Source organism: Peromyscus eremicus, chromosome 4, assembly GCF_949786415.1.
Source record: "Peromyscus eremicus chromosome 4, PerEre_H2_v1, whole genome shotgun sequence".
Classification (NCBI taxonomy): domain Eukaryota; kingdom Metazoa; phylum Chordata; class Mammalia; order Rodentia; family Cricetidae; genus Peromyscus; species Peromyscus eremicus.
In genome coordinates this window covers 61,681,791-61,693,522 of record NC_081419.1, presented here as the reverse complement: position 1 = coordinate 61,693,522, position 11,732 = coordinate 61,681,791, and the positions used below count along the sequence as shown (strand labels likewise).

Here is an 11,732-nt window from a genome sequence, read left to right as displayed (position 1 = left end):
GCACTTGCGAGGCTGACAGGAAGTTTGGGGATCCATGGCCAACCTGGTCTATATAAGACCAGGTTGTTTTTTGTAAAACAAACAACAAACAAAAAACTAGATACAAAGTAAATCTTTTTTTAAAGCAACTACTTTTAATCTACTTCTTGGAAGTGGTTTTGGAGGTAACATCTTCCAGGCCCCTGTGGAGGCTTTTGCTAGACTTCTCATACTGGCAGTGAGTAAGCCCCATAGGCTGGGCTTAGTGGCACAGTCCTAGAACACCAGCTACAGGAGGCTGAGGCAGGAGTCAAAGTTGAGTGCCAGCCTGGGTAATTTCAGGAGATCCCACTCTCATTCCAGTGTTACACCTAACATAGCTTCATTCCTTCTCAAACATTCTTTAAATAGAACCCAACCACAAACAGTTCTAAGTTTTCCTGAATTTTCAGTGACTGTCAGATATCTCATGAACTGTAAAAGGCCTAGTCTTAACTATTCCTATGTCTTAACTAGAGTTGGGGACCACAATTATTTTATCACTGAAAAATGGATTACAAAGAAATAGCTCAAGTTCATAATTTTCTATCCATGGTATTGCTATTTATTAGATTTCTGCCTGGTGCACAAACCTGGGAAGGGGAGATCAGTGCTGAGAGGAGGAGACATGTGCTTGCTTTTCTGCCAAGAAAGCCTTTTGCTGATCAACAGTTGTCACCCTCCTAGGAGCTCTAACCTGCCCTCTGCCTCCACTATGTTAGTATATCTACCTCTGTTTCTGACTCTGAGGAGGGGTCAGGCCAGACAGAGGGAACACTAGTGGGCCCCAGCCTACCCTCCACTGGCCAGTCTACCACATCAATTTCATCTTCAGAACTGCCAGGAAACGGGTCCAGCAGTTCAGGGTTAGCAGACACTTCCCTGACTGCCTTGGGAGCAGGAGATAATACCTCATCCATGCCTAGGGACACTTCCAGCCCTGTCTCTGCCCAATTTGAGCATAGAAGTGAGAGGTCCCTATAAGACCTTTGGGAAGAGTCAGGGGAGTCAAGGTGGAGAAGTTTTTCTCCCTGACCATCCAGTGGCTGGGAGCTGGTAATTTCAAGATCTGGAGTCCAAGAGCCTCTCCGTGAAAGTGCCTCTCTACTCACCTCAGAGGGCATGACAAGGGGGCTAAGGGGCTCAATTGATTCTGTGTTCTCAGAGCGCATGACAAGGGGACTACAGGGCTCAACTGGCTCTTTGTTCTCGACAACAGGTTCCTTTTCCAATCCTGTGAGGTCTCTGGGCCACAGTTCCATGTCTGGCAAACACCATTCTTCCCCTTCAATCCAATTCTTTCCTGTTTCTGATAGGTGATAACTTGGGGTTCTGCAGCCTTCAGCCCCAGGACTCTCCAAAGACCCTACTGGTGGCTCAACATCTGAGCCACATAGCATGAAGTCCAAAATCTCTTCCAGCTCACTGGTGGCTGCAGCACTTGTGATTCGATACTGCTCAGCTTCACAGGGCTGGCCTAGCAGGGTTGTGTCAAATGTATAGGGCTCTCTGCAGTCAATATTCAACACAGGTTCCTTCCCTATCAGCAATGGACTGGACCCAAACTCTGACTTCACCACAGGGTGGTCCGGGGAGTGGCTAGCAGAGAGCAAAATGTCTTGTAGCCTAGGGCTCTCTGGGGAGTCCTGACACAGTTGTAATCTAGCAGGTGTTTCCTGCTCATTAACTGAGGACAGCGAAGTTCCTGGAGGCTCTCCTACATCTGAGGGTTCTAAGATCTGGGGACTATCTTGAGTGTTTCTGAGGGGAGGCTCCTGGACCACCTCCCAGCAGGTACCATTGACAATCTTCCTAAGCTTTACTCTTCCAACCTGCCCCTCTTCCACAGAGTTGGAGGTGAGTGCTCTGAATTCAGGGCTCTGCTTCTTGCTCCCACCTGTCTTCCTAACATCAGGTGGGTCTGAAGTGCTCTGTAGAGGACTGACTTTCCCTGGCTTCTGCTTGTCCACACCCTGTGATGATTTACTTACACTTCTCTGCCTCCAAAGACGCCGGCCAGGGACTGTGGGCACTGAACTGGGACCACTTAAAACACTAGAAGGCTTAGATGTACAGACATGGGATGATGGCTTTGAGCGACTCAGCCTGATCTTTCTGGGCAACAGTTGCTCATCCACAGAACGGTACAAGCTGGGATGGGAAAGTGCTGTAGGACCTAGAGCAGGGTTATTCTTGTACTCCTTTGGCCCTTCTCTCTGGCTTGATGGAGATGAGCTTCTTTCTTGAGTCAAGCAAATCCTGGCTTTCTTTTTGAGTAGAAGGGTGTCTGACAAGCTCTCTACATTTGGTAGGTTGCTCTTTTTGTGAGGCCCCTCTTCTTCCCCTAAGGACTTAAACCTCACTGCTCCAAGAGGACTAGGAGTCTGGGTGACAGGCAGTGGAGTTCGAGGGCGGCGGCTAGGTGCTACCACTCTGGCAGAGATTGGTGCAGCACTTGGTGGTTGTAAGCATTCTCTGTTTAGTCTTCGGCCCTGAGGAGCCTTTACTAATTTCCCACCCTCTAGCTGAAGGGTTTCCAGCTCGGACACTCGGAGCTGACGGGCAGCAGAGAGCACATCCTGGGCTTCTTCCTGAGATACTTCCATCTCTGAAGTATACAGGAAATCCACCAGCTTCCTAAGTGTCCTGATTTTTAGGCCTCCCAGCTCCAGTACCACCTTCCGACCCTGAACTGGCCTTTCCCGCTCCAGGCGTTCTGTGAAGAAGGGACTGCAGGCAGACAGGATGCAGCAGTGGGCTGGGACAGCCTCACCTGGAAAAAAAAATACACATTTATGCTTTTTCTTTCTTTTTTTTTTTTTTCTTTTGGTCTGTTTTTAGTCCCAATAACAAAAATCACTAATTTGAAGATTAAGAAAAAAAAACAGTATCAGCTAATGTATGTGCTTAGGGCTTTAAAAACCTTGTCCAAGCCAGGTTTGGTAGTGCATGCCTGTAACCTCAAAACTTGGAAGGTAGGAACATTGGGAGTTTGAGGTCACTCTCAAGGCCAGTATGAGCTATAGGAGAGGTTTTTTTTTTTTTTTTTTTCCCCTTTTGGTTTTTCAAGACAGGGTGTCTCTGTGTAGTCCTGGCTGTCTTGGAACTCACTCTGTAGACCAGGCTGGCTTCAAATCCAAAGAGATCTGCCTGCCTCTGCTCCCAAGTGCTAGGATTAAAAGCATGAGCTATCACTCACTGTCCAGCAAGAAATCTTGTTTTTAAAAGACCCAACCAAGGCTGGGCGGTGGTGGTGCACGCCTTTAATGCCAGCACTTGGGAGGCAGAGTCAGGCGAATCTCTGAGTTCGAGCCAGCCTGGTCTACAAAGCGAGTTCCAGGAAAGACGCAAAGCTACACAGAGAAACCCTGTCTCAAAAAAAGACCCAACCAAACAAAAAAGCCTTCCTAAGTGCTTAACATATCTTAAACCTTTGCAACTATCTCATTAGGATATTATGTGCATTTTATAGAATTTCTATACCCACAAAACTTTGCAATTTTCTTTTTCTTTCTTTTTTTTTTCTTTCTGGTTTTTTTTTTTTTTTTTTCCCGAGACAAGGTTTCTCTGTGTAGCTTTGGAGCCAGTTCTGGATCTCGCTCTGTAGACCAAGCTGGCCTGGAACTCAGATACCCACCTGCCTCTGCCTCCCGAGTGCTGGGAGTAAAGGTATGTGCCACCGCCCAACTCTTTGCTTCTTTTCTTTTCCTTTGCTTATTTTCAAACAGGATCTGATTATATAGCTCAGACTTGCCTCAAATTCATGAGCTATTTGAGAACAGTGATTAAAGTTGTACACTACTACACCCAGTTTCTTGGCGTGTGTGCATGCATATTCCTGAAGGAATAATGTCTTCACACTATTGTATGCATGTAGAAGTAAGAGGACAACCTCAAGTGTCTGTCCCCACCTTTCCCCTTATTTGACATAGGGTCTCTTTGTTGCCACTATAATGCCAGGCTACTGGTTTACAAGCTTCCCAGGATTTTCATGCCTCTGCCTCAAAGGAATGCATATTGGAGGTGTGCAAAACTGTACTGGCTTTATTTGGGGTCTGAGGATTCAAACTCAGGTCCTCACATTTGCATGGTAAGTATCCATAGAGCAATCTCCCTAACCCCTATAGTTTCTTTATATTTACTTTTTTAGGTTGTGTGTAGTCTAAAAGTTGACCTCAATCAATTGTCTATCTTTTTCAGACAGGGTCTCTCATTGAACCTGGACCTTATCAATTTGGCTAGACTGGCTGGCCAACAAACCCCAGGGGTCCTTCTGTTTCCGAATCCCCACCACTGATATTACAGGAACACATAAAGGCATTCAGCTTTTTATATGGGTGCTGATGACCCAAACTTAGATCCTCATGCTTGCAAGACAAGCACTTTAGCAGTTGTTTGTTTCTACCTGCTCCCTATGCCAGCCTAGCTGTCCTTTGAACTTGCAGAGTCCTCCTGTCTCCTACCTCCCAGCTCCTTATATGGGGGCTGGGATTACAGACAGTTGCACTATGTGTTTGGGTTGTGGGGATTTGAGTTCAGGTCCTCATGCTTGCACACCCAGCCCTTTTATCCAATGAGCCTTCTCTCTGCCCTCTTTTTTAGTTATTTTGAGCCTGGATATCATGTGATCTAGGCTGGCTTAAAATTCCCTATGTAGTAAAGGACAAATTTCCTGCTTCTACAGGCATGCACTACTATGCCTGGTGTAATCTATGCTGAGGATTGAACCCAGTGCTTCTTGAAAACTAGGCTAACACTCTTGTCAACTGAGCTATATGCCCAACTTTTTAAAAAAAAAAAAATACGTATTTTTATTTTATTGTATGAATGTTTTGCTTTTACTCCTGAGAACAGTCTTAGAGGGGCTGGGGATATAGCTTATTAGGTAGAGGGCTTTGTCTAGCATGCACAAAACCACAGGATTGATCCTCAGTTCTGCATCAAATTAGGATGGTGGTAAATTTAGGAAGCAGGAAAATTAGAAGTTCGAGGCCTTTTTCAGCTACATAGAGTTGAGGAAAGCCTAGGCTGAATGAGTTCCTGTCTCAAAAAACAAAAACAAGCTTATCCTAAACCAGGTGTGGTGGTGAAAAGAAAGCCTTTAATCCTGGGCCGAGGGAGGTAGAGGCAAGTTCTAGATCCCTGTGAGTTCCAGGCCAGCCTGATCTACATAGCAAGATCTACAGAGCTACACAGTGAGACCTACCTCAACAAAACAAACACCAACATCCCCTCCCAAAAGTAATTATCCTGGAAACAAAAAGCTTTTCACAAACACCACCACCACCACCACCCTATCCCTTCCCAAAAGTAATTATCCTGGAAACAAAAAGCTTCTTACCAAAGAAGTTTACAAATATTTATAGGTAAGAACATTCTTCTGGGTTTATTGTTTACCTCTGGCCTTGAACTCATTTTACCTTGTTCTATAGTGACTTTTCAGTTGAACCTCCTTTATTTTCTTACCCTCTGCCTGCAGAAGGGCATCACAAAACACACCGCTCTGCTGCTGGTGATGAAGCTGCAGAAAAGCTACCCGGAGGAACCGGGGATTCCTGTACAGGATTTTGGAACTGGCAGGAGAGCACATGTTGTATTTGGTAAATAACCTTACAGGTTTTCACGGTTCAGATTCCTGTGGGTGAGATAATATATTTCAGAGGTATGATTATACCTAATTGATTTTTTGTCTTTGAAATGGTGGAGAAATTTTAAAAGTGAGAGAGAGTGAGCTGAGAAGTTCTGCTGAGGATAATCTCAAGAAAGACTATTATGACAGTGGTTACCTATAGAAGCTCCTCAATAAGCCTGCATTTGAAACTTGGCTCTGTTCTTAACCAGCCTAGCTGTATAATATCATGCAGGTGACCTAACTTCTCAGAGACTCACTTTTCTCACGCATGAAATGGAAATAACAGTACTTACCTTGTAGGGCTTTTTAAAAAATTTAAACAAGCCAGACATGGTGGAGCATGTCTATAATTCCAGTTCTTGGGAGGCAGAGGTAGTATGACCAGGAATTCAATGACATCCATCCTCCATATATAAGTAGTTCAAGGCCTAGGCTATATGAGACCCTGTCTCGAACACAACAAAAAGAATGAGGGCATGGTGGTACATGTCTGTCTGAAACAACTGAGAGAAGGCAGGAGGACTGCGTGTGAGTTTGAGGCCAGCCTGGGCTGCACAGGAAGACTCTGACTCAAAATTAAATGAGTCAATACAGGCAAACAGTTTAGTACAGTGCCTACCACAAAGTAATTATCTTCCTCAAATATCAGCTACTGTTATACTTCAGTTTTTCTCCTTCATATTAGCACTGAGACCTAACTCCTATAGTGCCAACTATTCACATTCTTCCTGTGCACCACATCTCACCATACTTTCAATTTCACACTTTCAAAAACAATACTACTGGCTATAAAACTGACTCTGGGAAGCCATATACACCTTTCTTTAAGCTCAGTTATCACACTAACCAGCAGAGGGTGCACAATCAAGAAAAGACAGGATTTAGAAGGTCTTGCATATAAATAAGAGCACTGTTGACTGACCAAAGTGAACCAGAATGATCTCTGCAAAAAATATGGACTTTTGTGAGCCTGGTTAATTGCCTGGCTAACAGTAGAGCAAGGAGAGGTAAGTATTTGACCCTTCCCCACCCAAATAAATAAAGTGGATATTCTGACTTAAATTTCTAGGGTGTGTGTGTGTGCGTGCGCGCACGCGCGCGCGCGCGCACACACGTGCCAGGACCACACTCTCATCCCCACTTACTGCACAGCTGTGTGTTCCTTTTCCGGTACAGTTATGGAGTTTTCGGTCAGGTAGCACTGAAGAGTCCAAATAGTTCACGTCAAAACTATCAGGAAAGAAAAGAGTAGGTAAATTAAGAAAGGGAAGTATCAGCTGGGCTTGGCGATCCCATGTCTATAATCCTAGCTATTATTCAGGAGGCCAAAACAGGACTATTATATGTTTCAGACCAGCATGGGCAATTTAATGAACTCCGTTCTCAAAACAGAATTTTAAAAGGACTGATGGTATACCTCAGGGGTAGAACTCTTGCCTGGCAAGTGTGAGGCCTTACACCAAGAAGGGATGGGGGTCGGGAGTTGGGGGAGCAGAGCGGGAAACACAACTAAGTCTCATCCCAGCCATCGGAAATGTGGATGAACAAGGCACCTGTTGCTGGGGGGCCGGGAGGATTTCCAAAATACCAATGCCTAGCCTTGTCCTCAGACCCAACCTGGAATCGTTTTTGCAACAAACTTGCTCCTGTTGTCCTCTGTTTCTTCGGGTCCTGTTGTCCAGTAGCTTTGTTTCCTCCGAATGTCCAGTCTCTTAGCCGAAAGGCTGCGCAATGCAGCCCAGGTGGGCCAACAGCCTCAGCGATTCCCCTCCCAGTCCAGAAACACGGGAACGAGGGTTAGCGGAGAAAACGGCGTCACAGAAGGCCCTGCAAAGCAGGTCACCCCGCACACTCCGGGCCCAGGGGCCCAACTCCTGTAAAGAGGGATCTCCGGCGCGAGGGTTTCTGGGAATGGAGCATGGAGCTGGTGGAGGCCCGAAACCAGGGCTGACCCTCACGGACACCGCTGACTTGGCCCGCACGTGGTTTGCAGTCTCTCCCTGGCGCCCGCAGGCCTCGCCGGGTCTCCAGCACCCACATGCACTGGGCAGCGGTGACAACGAGGGCCTGAGGCCACGCGGCCCGGGCTACACACCGCGCGCGGCCATCCTCGCGCTCCGGGCGTCGAGGGCTCCGACGACTTCCTTCCTCCGCCGCCGCCGCCAGCGGGCGCGACCTACGTGCGCCACAATACGTCATCCCCATTGGACGGCCGCTCCTGGGAGAACCAATCAGAGGAGGAGGAGTGCTTTGGCGGGAGCTGAAGTATCGAGGGAGTTGAGGCTGAGGGGAAGACAGCGGGACCGCGAGAGGTAGGGGGCCCGGGCCGCGGGGAGGGCTTCTTCTGGACTCTGCCTTGTTCCGGAACACCGTGAGGGCAGGGCCGAGTCTCCCTAGTTAAATAGGCCGGGCTCCAATGAAGTTGAGGTACATTTCTTTGTTCTCCTTGAAAAGGCTGCAAGTAACCTTGGCCCTACCTAGATCAGTCTAGGCTTCGTTTGTGGAGGAGAAAAAAAAATGTTTCGGTGTGCAACATTGCCAATCAAGCTATTTTCTAAGACTGGAGAGGCTCAAGGAAAAAAAAAAAAAAAAAAAAAAAAAGATCACTGGACTGGCTTCTGACACCCCTCCCCCACCCCCACCCCGTGGACTCCATTCCAGCCCTGAATCTTTTTTTTTTTTTTTTGGTTTTTTGAGATAGGGTTTCTCTGTGTAGCTTTGCGCCTTTCCTGGGACTCACTTGGTAGTCCAGGCTGGCCTCGAACTCACAGAGATCCGCCTGGCTCTGCCTCCCGAGTGCTGGGATTAAAGGCGTGTGCCACCACCGCCGGCTGGCCAGCCCTGAATCTTAGTAGCAGTGGTGACCCAAGAGACTTGTGGGAACACCTACTTGTGGTGAGTTCCCGTGGCCTTCTACAGCTCATTTATTCAGCTCAGTTTCTGACTAGAAATAGCTGTTTTCAGGGGTGATACTAAAAAGAATGATTTCAAGATTAAAAAAAAAAAATTGCAGAGAATGTGGCCAGGAATGGTGGCACATGTTTTTAATCCCAGCTCTCGAAAGGCAGAGGCAGTCGATCTTTGTGAGTTCTAGGCCAGCCTGGAAAGCCAGAAGCTATATAGAGACCCCCATCTCAAAACACCAAAACAAATAACAACCACAAAAACCCACAACAGCAACAAGAAAAAAACCACCACACAGAGAGAGAGAGAGAGAGAGAGAGAGAGAGAGAGAGAGAGAGAGAGTCGATCCATGCTATAAATCTGTACAGCACTTCTTTACCACTGTGCATTAGGACTGAGGATCTAACTCGGATGACTGACCCTCAGTAGCTACCTGATGATGTCCAGCACTGGATAAAATGGCCACATTCAAAGCTACTGATGACAAATTGTGGTGAAGGAAATGGAGTAGCCAAGAGGAAGTAGAAAAAGAAGAGCCTGTGGAAACAGAACATATATTGGTGAGTAAGACAGTGTGTTCAAATGTGTCTTTAGTGAGGTTTAACACATTTTACCAAAGAATCTGGGGGCTTCAGGTGTAACTTAATGGTGCAATGTTTTGCTAGTATGTAAGAGGCCCTGTGTTCTTTTCCTAGCACTGTTTTCTTTTGTCCTTTTTTTTTTTAAAGTTTTATTTATTTATATTTCATGTATGAGTGTTCTGCATTTATACCTGCATGCCAGAAGAGGGGGCATCAGATCCTATTATAGATGGTTGTGAGCTACCTTGTGGCTGGGAATAGAACTCAGGACCTCTGGAAGAGCATCTCTCCAGCCCGTTTTTTGTTGTTGTTGTTTTTGTTTTTTTTTGTTTTTCCTTTTTTTAAGAAAAGCATTTGAGCCAGTGGTGGTGGCGTAGGCCTTTAATCCCAGCACTTGGGAGGCAGAGACAGGCGGATCTCTGTGAGTTTAAGGCCTGCCAGGTCTAGAGAGAGAGTTCCAGGACAGCCAGGGCTGTTACACAGAGAAACCCTGTCTTGAAAATCAGGAAAAAAAAAAAAAAAAAAAAAAAAAGAAAAGAAAAAAAGAAAGGAAGGAAGGGTTTGAAGTAGTTGAGCACATTTCCAAGTAGGTCATACTTCCCTTAGTTTGGAGTCGGCTTCAAGGATGAAAAAAGAAACAAGAAGCTGCACATTTTCAGTGGCAGTTGTTACGTTTAGAAGAGGAAGCAGTTTGTGAAAAGACGTACAACTTAGCTTCAAGACGGATTCCAGATACTGGCAGCAGCAGCAGCAGCAGCAGCAGCAGCAAAGACAAGCAAGCAAGGGAAAACAAAAGCCACAAGCCAGAACAATACTTGTTTATGCCATCTGTGAGTGTAAAATTAAGACTTGAGTGAGCAGGGACAATACCATTGGGGGTTATTCTGTGGAGATGTAAGGAAAATGTTTTATCCCCTTCTTAATATGTTTTTGTCAAGGTTAAATTAATTTTAATAAATAGAGAGCACTTCTTGGTTGGCTTTTTTTTTTTTTTTTTTTTTTGGTTTTTCGAGACAGGGTTTCTCTGTAGCTTTGGATCCTGTCCTGGACTAGCTCTGTAGACCAGGCTGCCCTTGAACACTGGACTGGCTTCTGACACCCCTCCCCCACCCCCACCCCGTGGACTCCATTCCAGCCCTGAATCTTTTTTTTTTTTTTTTTGGTTTTTCGAGACAGGGTTTCTCTGTGTAGCTTTGCGCCTTTCCTGGGACTCACTTGGTAGTCCAGGCTGGCCTCGAACTCACAGAGATCCACCTGCCTCTGCCTCCCGAGTGCTGGGATTACAGGCGTGCACCACCACCGCCCGGCGGCTTTTTTTTTTTAAATCAAGTACCTTTTTTTTTTTTGGTAGTAAAATTTATTTCTCTCTCTCTTTCTCTCTTTTTGGGGGTGGGTGTTGAGATAGGGTTTCTCTGTATAACAGCCCTGGCTGTCATGGAACCCAATACTTAGCCTTGAACTCACAGAGATCTACCTGCCTCTGCCTCCCAAATGCTGGGATTCAAGGTATACACCACACCCAGCTTGTGGTAGTAAACTTTTTTTTTTTTTTTTTTTGGTTTTTCAAGACAGGGTTTCTCTGTGTAGCTTTGCACCTTTCCTGGAACTCACTTGGTAGCCCAGGCTGGCCTCGAACTCACAGAGGTCCGCCTGGCTCTGCCTCCCGAGTGCTGGGATTAAAGGCGTGCACCACCACTGCCCGGCCGGTAGCAAACTTTTAAAAGGGAATGGGCTTCAAAAATAGCTAACTCTGGGTGCATAGCCACCAGAGGGTGGAAACAAAAATAATTTGTTTTTTCTTATACAGATAGCCAGTGTTTTGAAAGATAGTTTTTTTTTTTTCTCATTTCATCATGTCATTTATGGTTTTGGTCTGTTTTAGAACTAGAATCAAGGCTGGGTCTGGTGGCATACACTTCTGATCTCAGGAGAACAGAGATAGAGGACAGCTTGAGCTGTCTCCAAAAAAAAAGGAGAAGGAGGAAAAGAAAGGAGGAGGAGGAGAAAAGGGCTGAAGATAAGGGACTAGGGCTGTATCTCAGGAAAGTGCTTAGTTAGGTATGTGAAGCCCTGCGTTTGAGTCCCAGTACTCTTTAAACACTGGGTGAGGTGGCACACACTAGTAATCCGAGACTTGGGAGGTGGAGGCAGAAGGATCAAAGTTCAAGGTCATCCTTAGTTAGCTACATAGGCAGTATGAGACCACCTGGGCTACATTAGACCTTGTCTTAAAAACCTTAAATAATAATAATAATAATAATGATAATAATGATTTTGCCTGATAAAATGGTTTAGCAGGTAAGGATGCTTGCTGCTAAGCTTGCCAACCTGAGCTTTATCCCAGGGCCCCACGTGGTGGAAAGAGAGAACACACTCTGGAAAGTTGCCCTCTGACCTCTGCTTGCATACCATTCATAAATAAATAAATGTAATAAATTTAAAAATGATTAAAAAGAACTAGATTCATTATAATGCACAGCACTCTATCCTACACCCTATCTGCTGACTTTAGTATTTCTTTCTTTTGTTACTAAGTATTGAAACCCAGGCCTTCTTTGTACATGCTGAGCATGTACTTTAATGTACTGAGCTATTTA

At 45.8% G+C, this 11,732-nt stretch overlaps 2 protein-coding genes across 4 annotated transcripts in view; one reads left to right on the top strand and one right to left on the bottom strand.

Moving 5' to 3' along the window:
• Nucleotides 1-112: 112 nt before the first annotated feature.
• On the bottom strand, nucleotides 113-7,800 carry Btbd18 (BTB domain containing 18). Of its 2 annotated transcripts, none has more exons than XM_059260811.1 (4): nucleotides 7,204-7,800; nucleotides 6,796-6,880; nucleotides 5,485-5,653; nucleotides 113-2,791 (listed from the first exon to the last, which is right to left on the bottom strand). In XM_059260811.1, exons 3-4 carry the CDS (start codon nucleotides 5,606-5,608, stop codon nucleotides 732-734), a joined length of 2,184 nt encoding a protein of 727 aa, XP_059116794.1. In that variant the 5' UTR covers nucleotides 5,609-5,653; nucleotides 6,796-6,880; nucleotides 7,204-7,800; the 3' UTR covers nucleotides 113-731. The 2 variants fall into 2 exon arrangements, with proteins under 2 accessions (XP_059116794.1, XP_059116793.1); XM_059260810.1 differs by having other exon boundaries at nucleotides 7,268-7,800.
• Nucleotides 7,801-8,925: 1,125 nt separating this feature from the next.
• Ctnnd1 (catenin delta 1) overlaps nucleotides 8,926-11,732 on the top strand; it is a 62,308-nt gene continuing 59,501 nt past the window's right edge. For both annotated transcript variants that reach the window (XM_059260808.1, XM_059260807.1), the window contains exon 1: nucleotides 8,926-9,114. The gene's annotated coding sequence lies outside the window, so the exon portion shown is untranslated. The remainder of the gene's footprint in view (nucleotides 9,115-11,732) is intronic.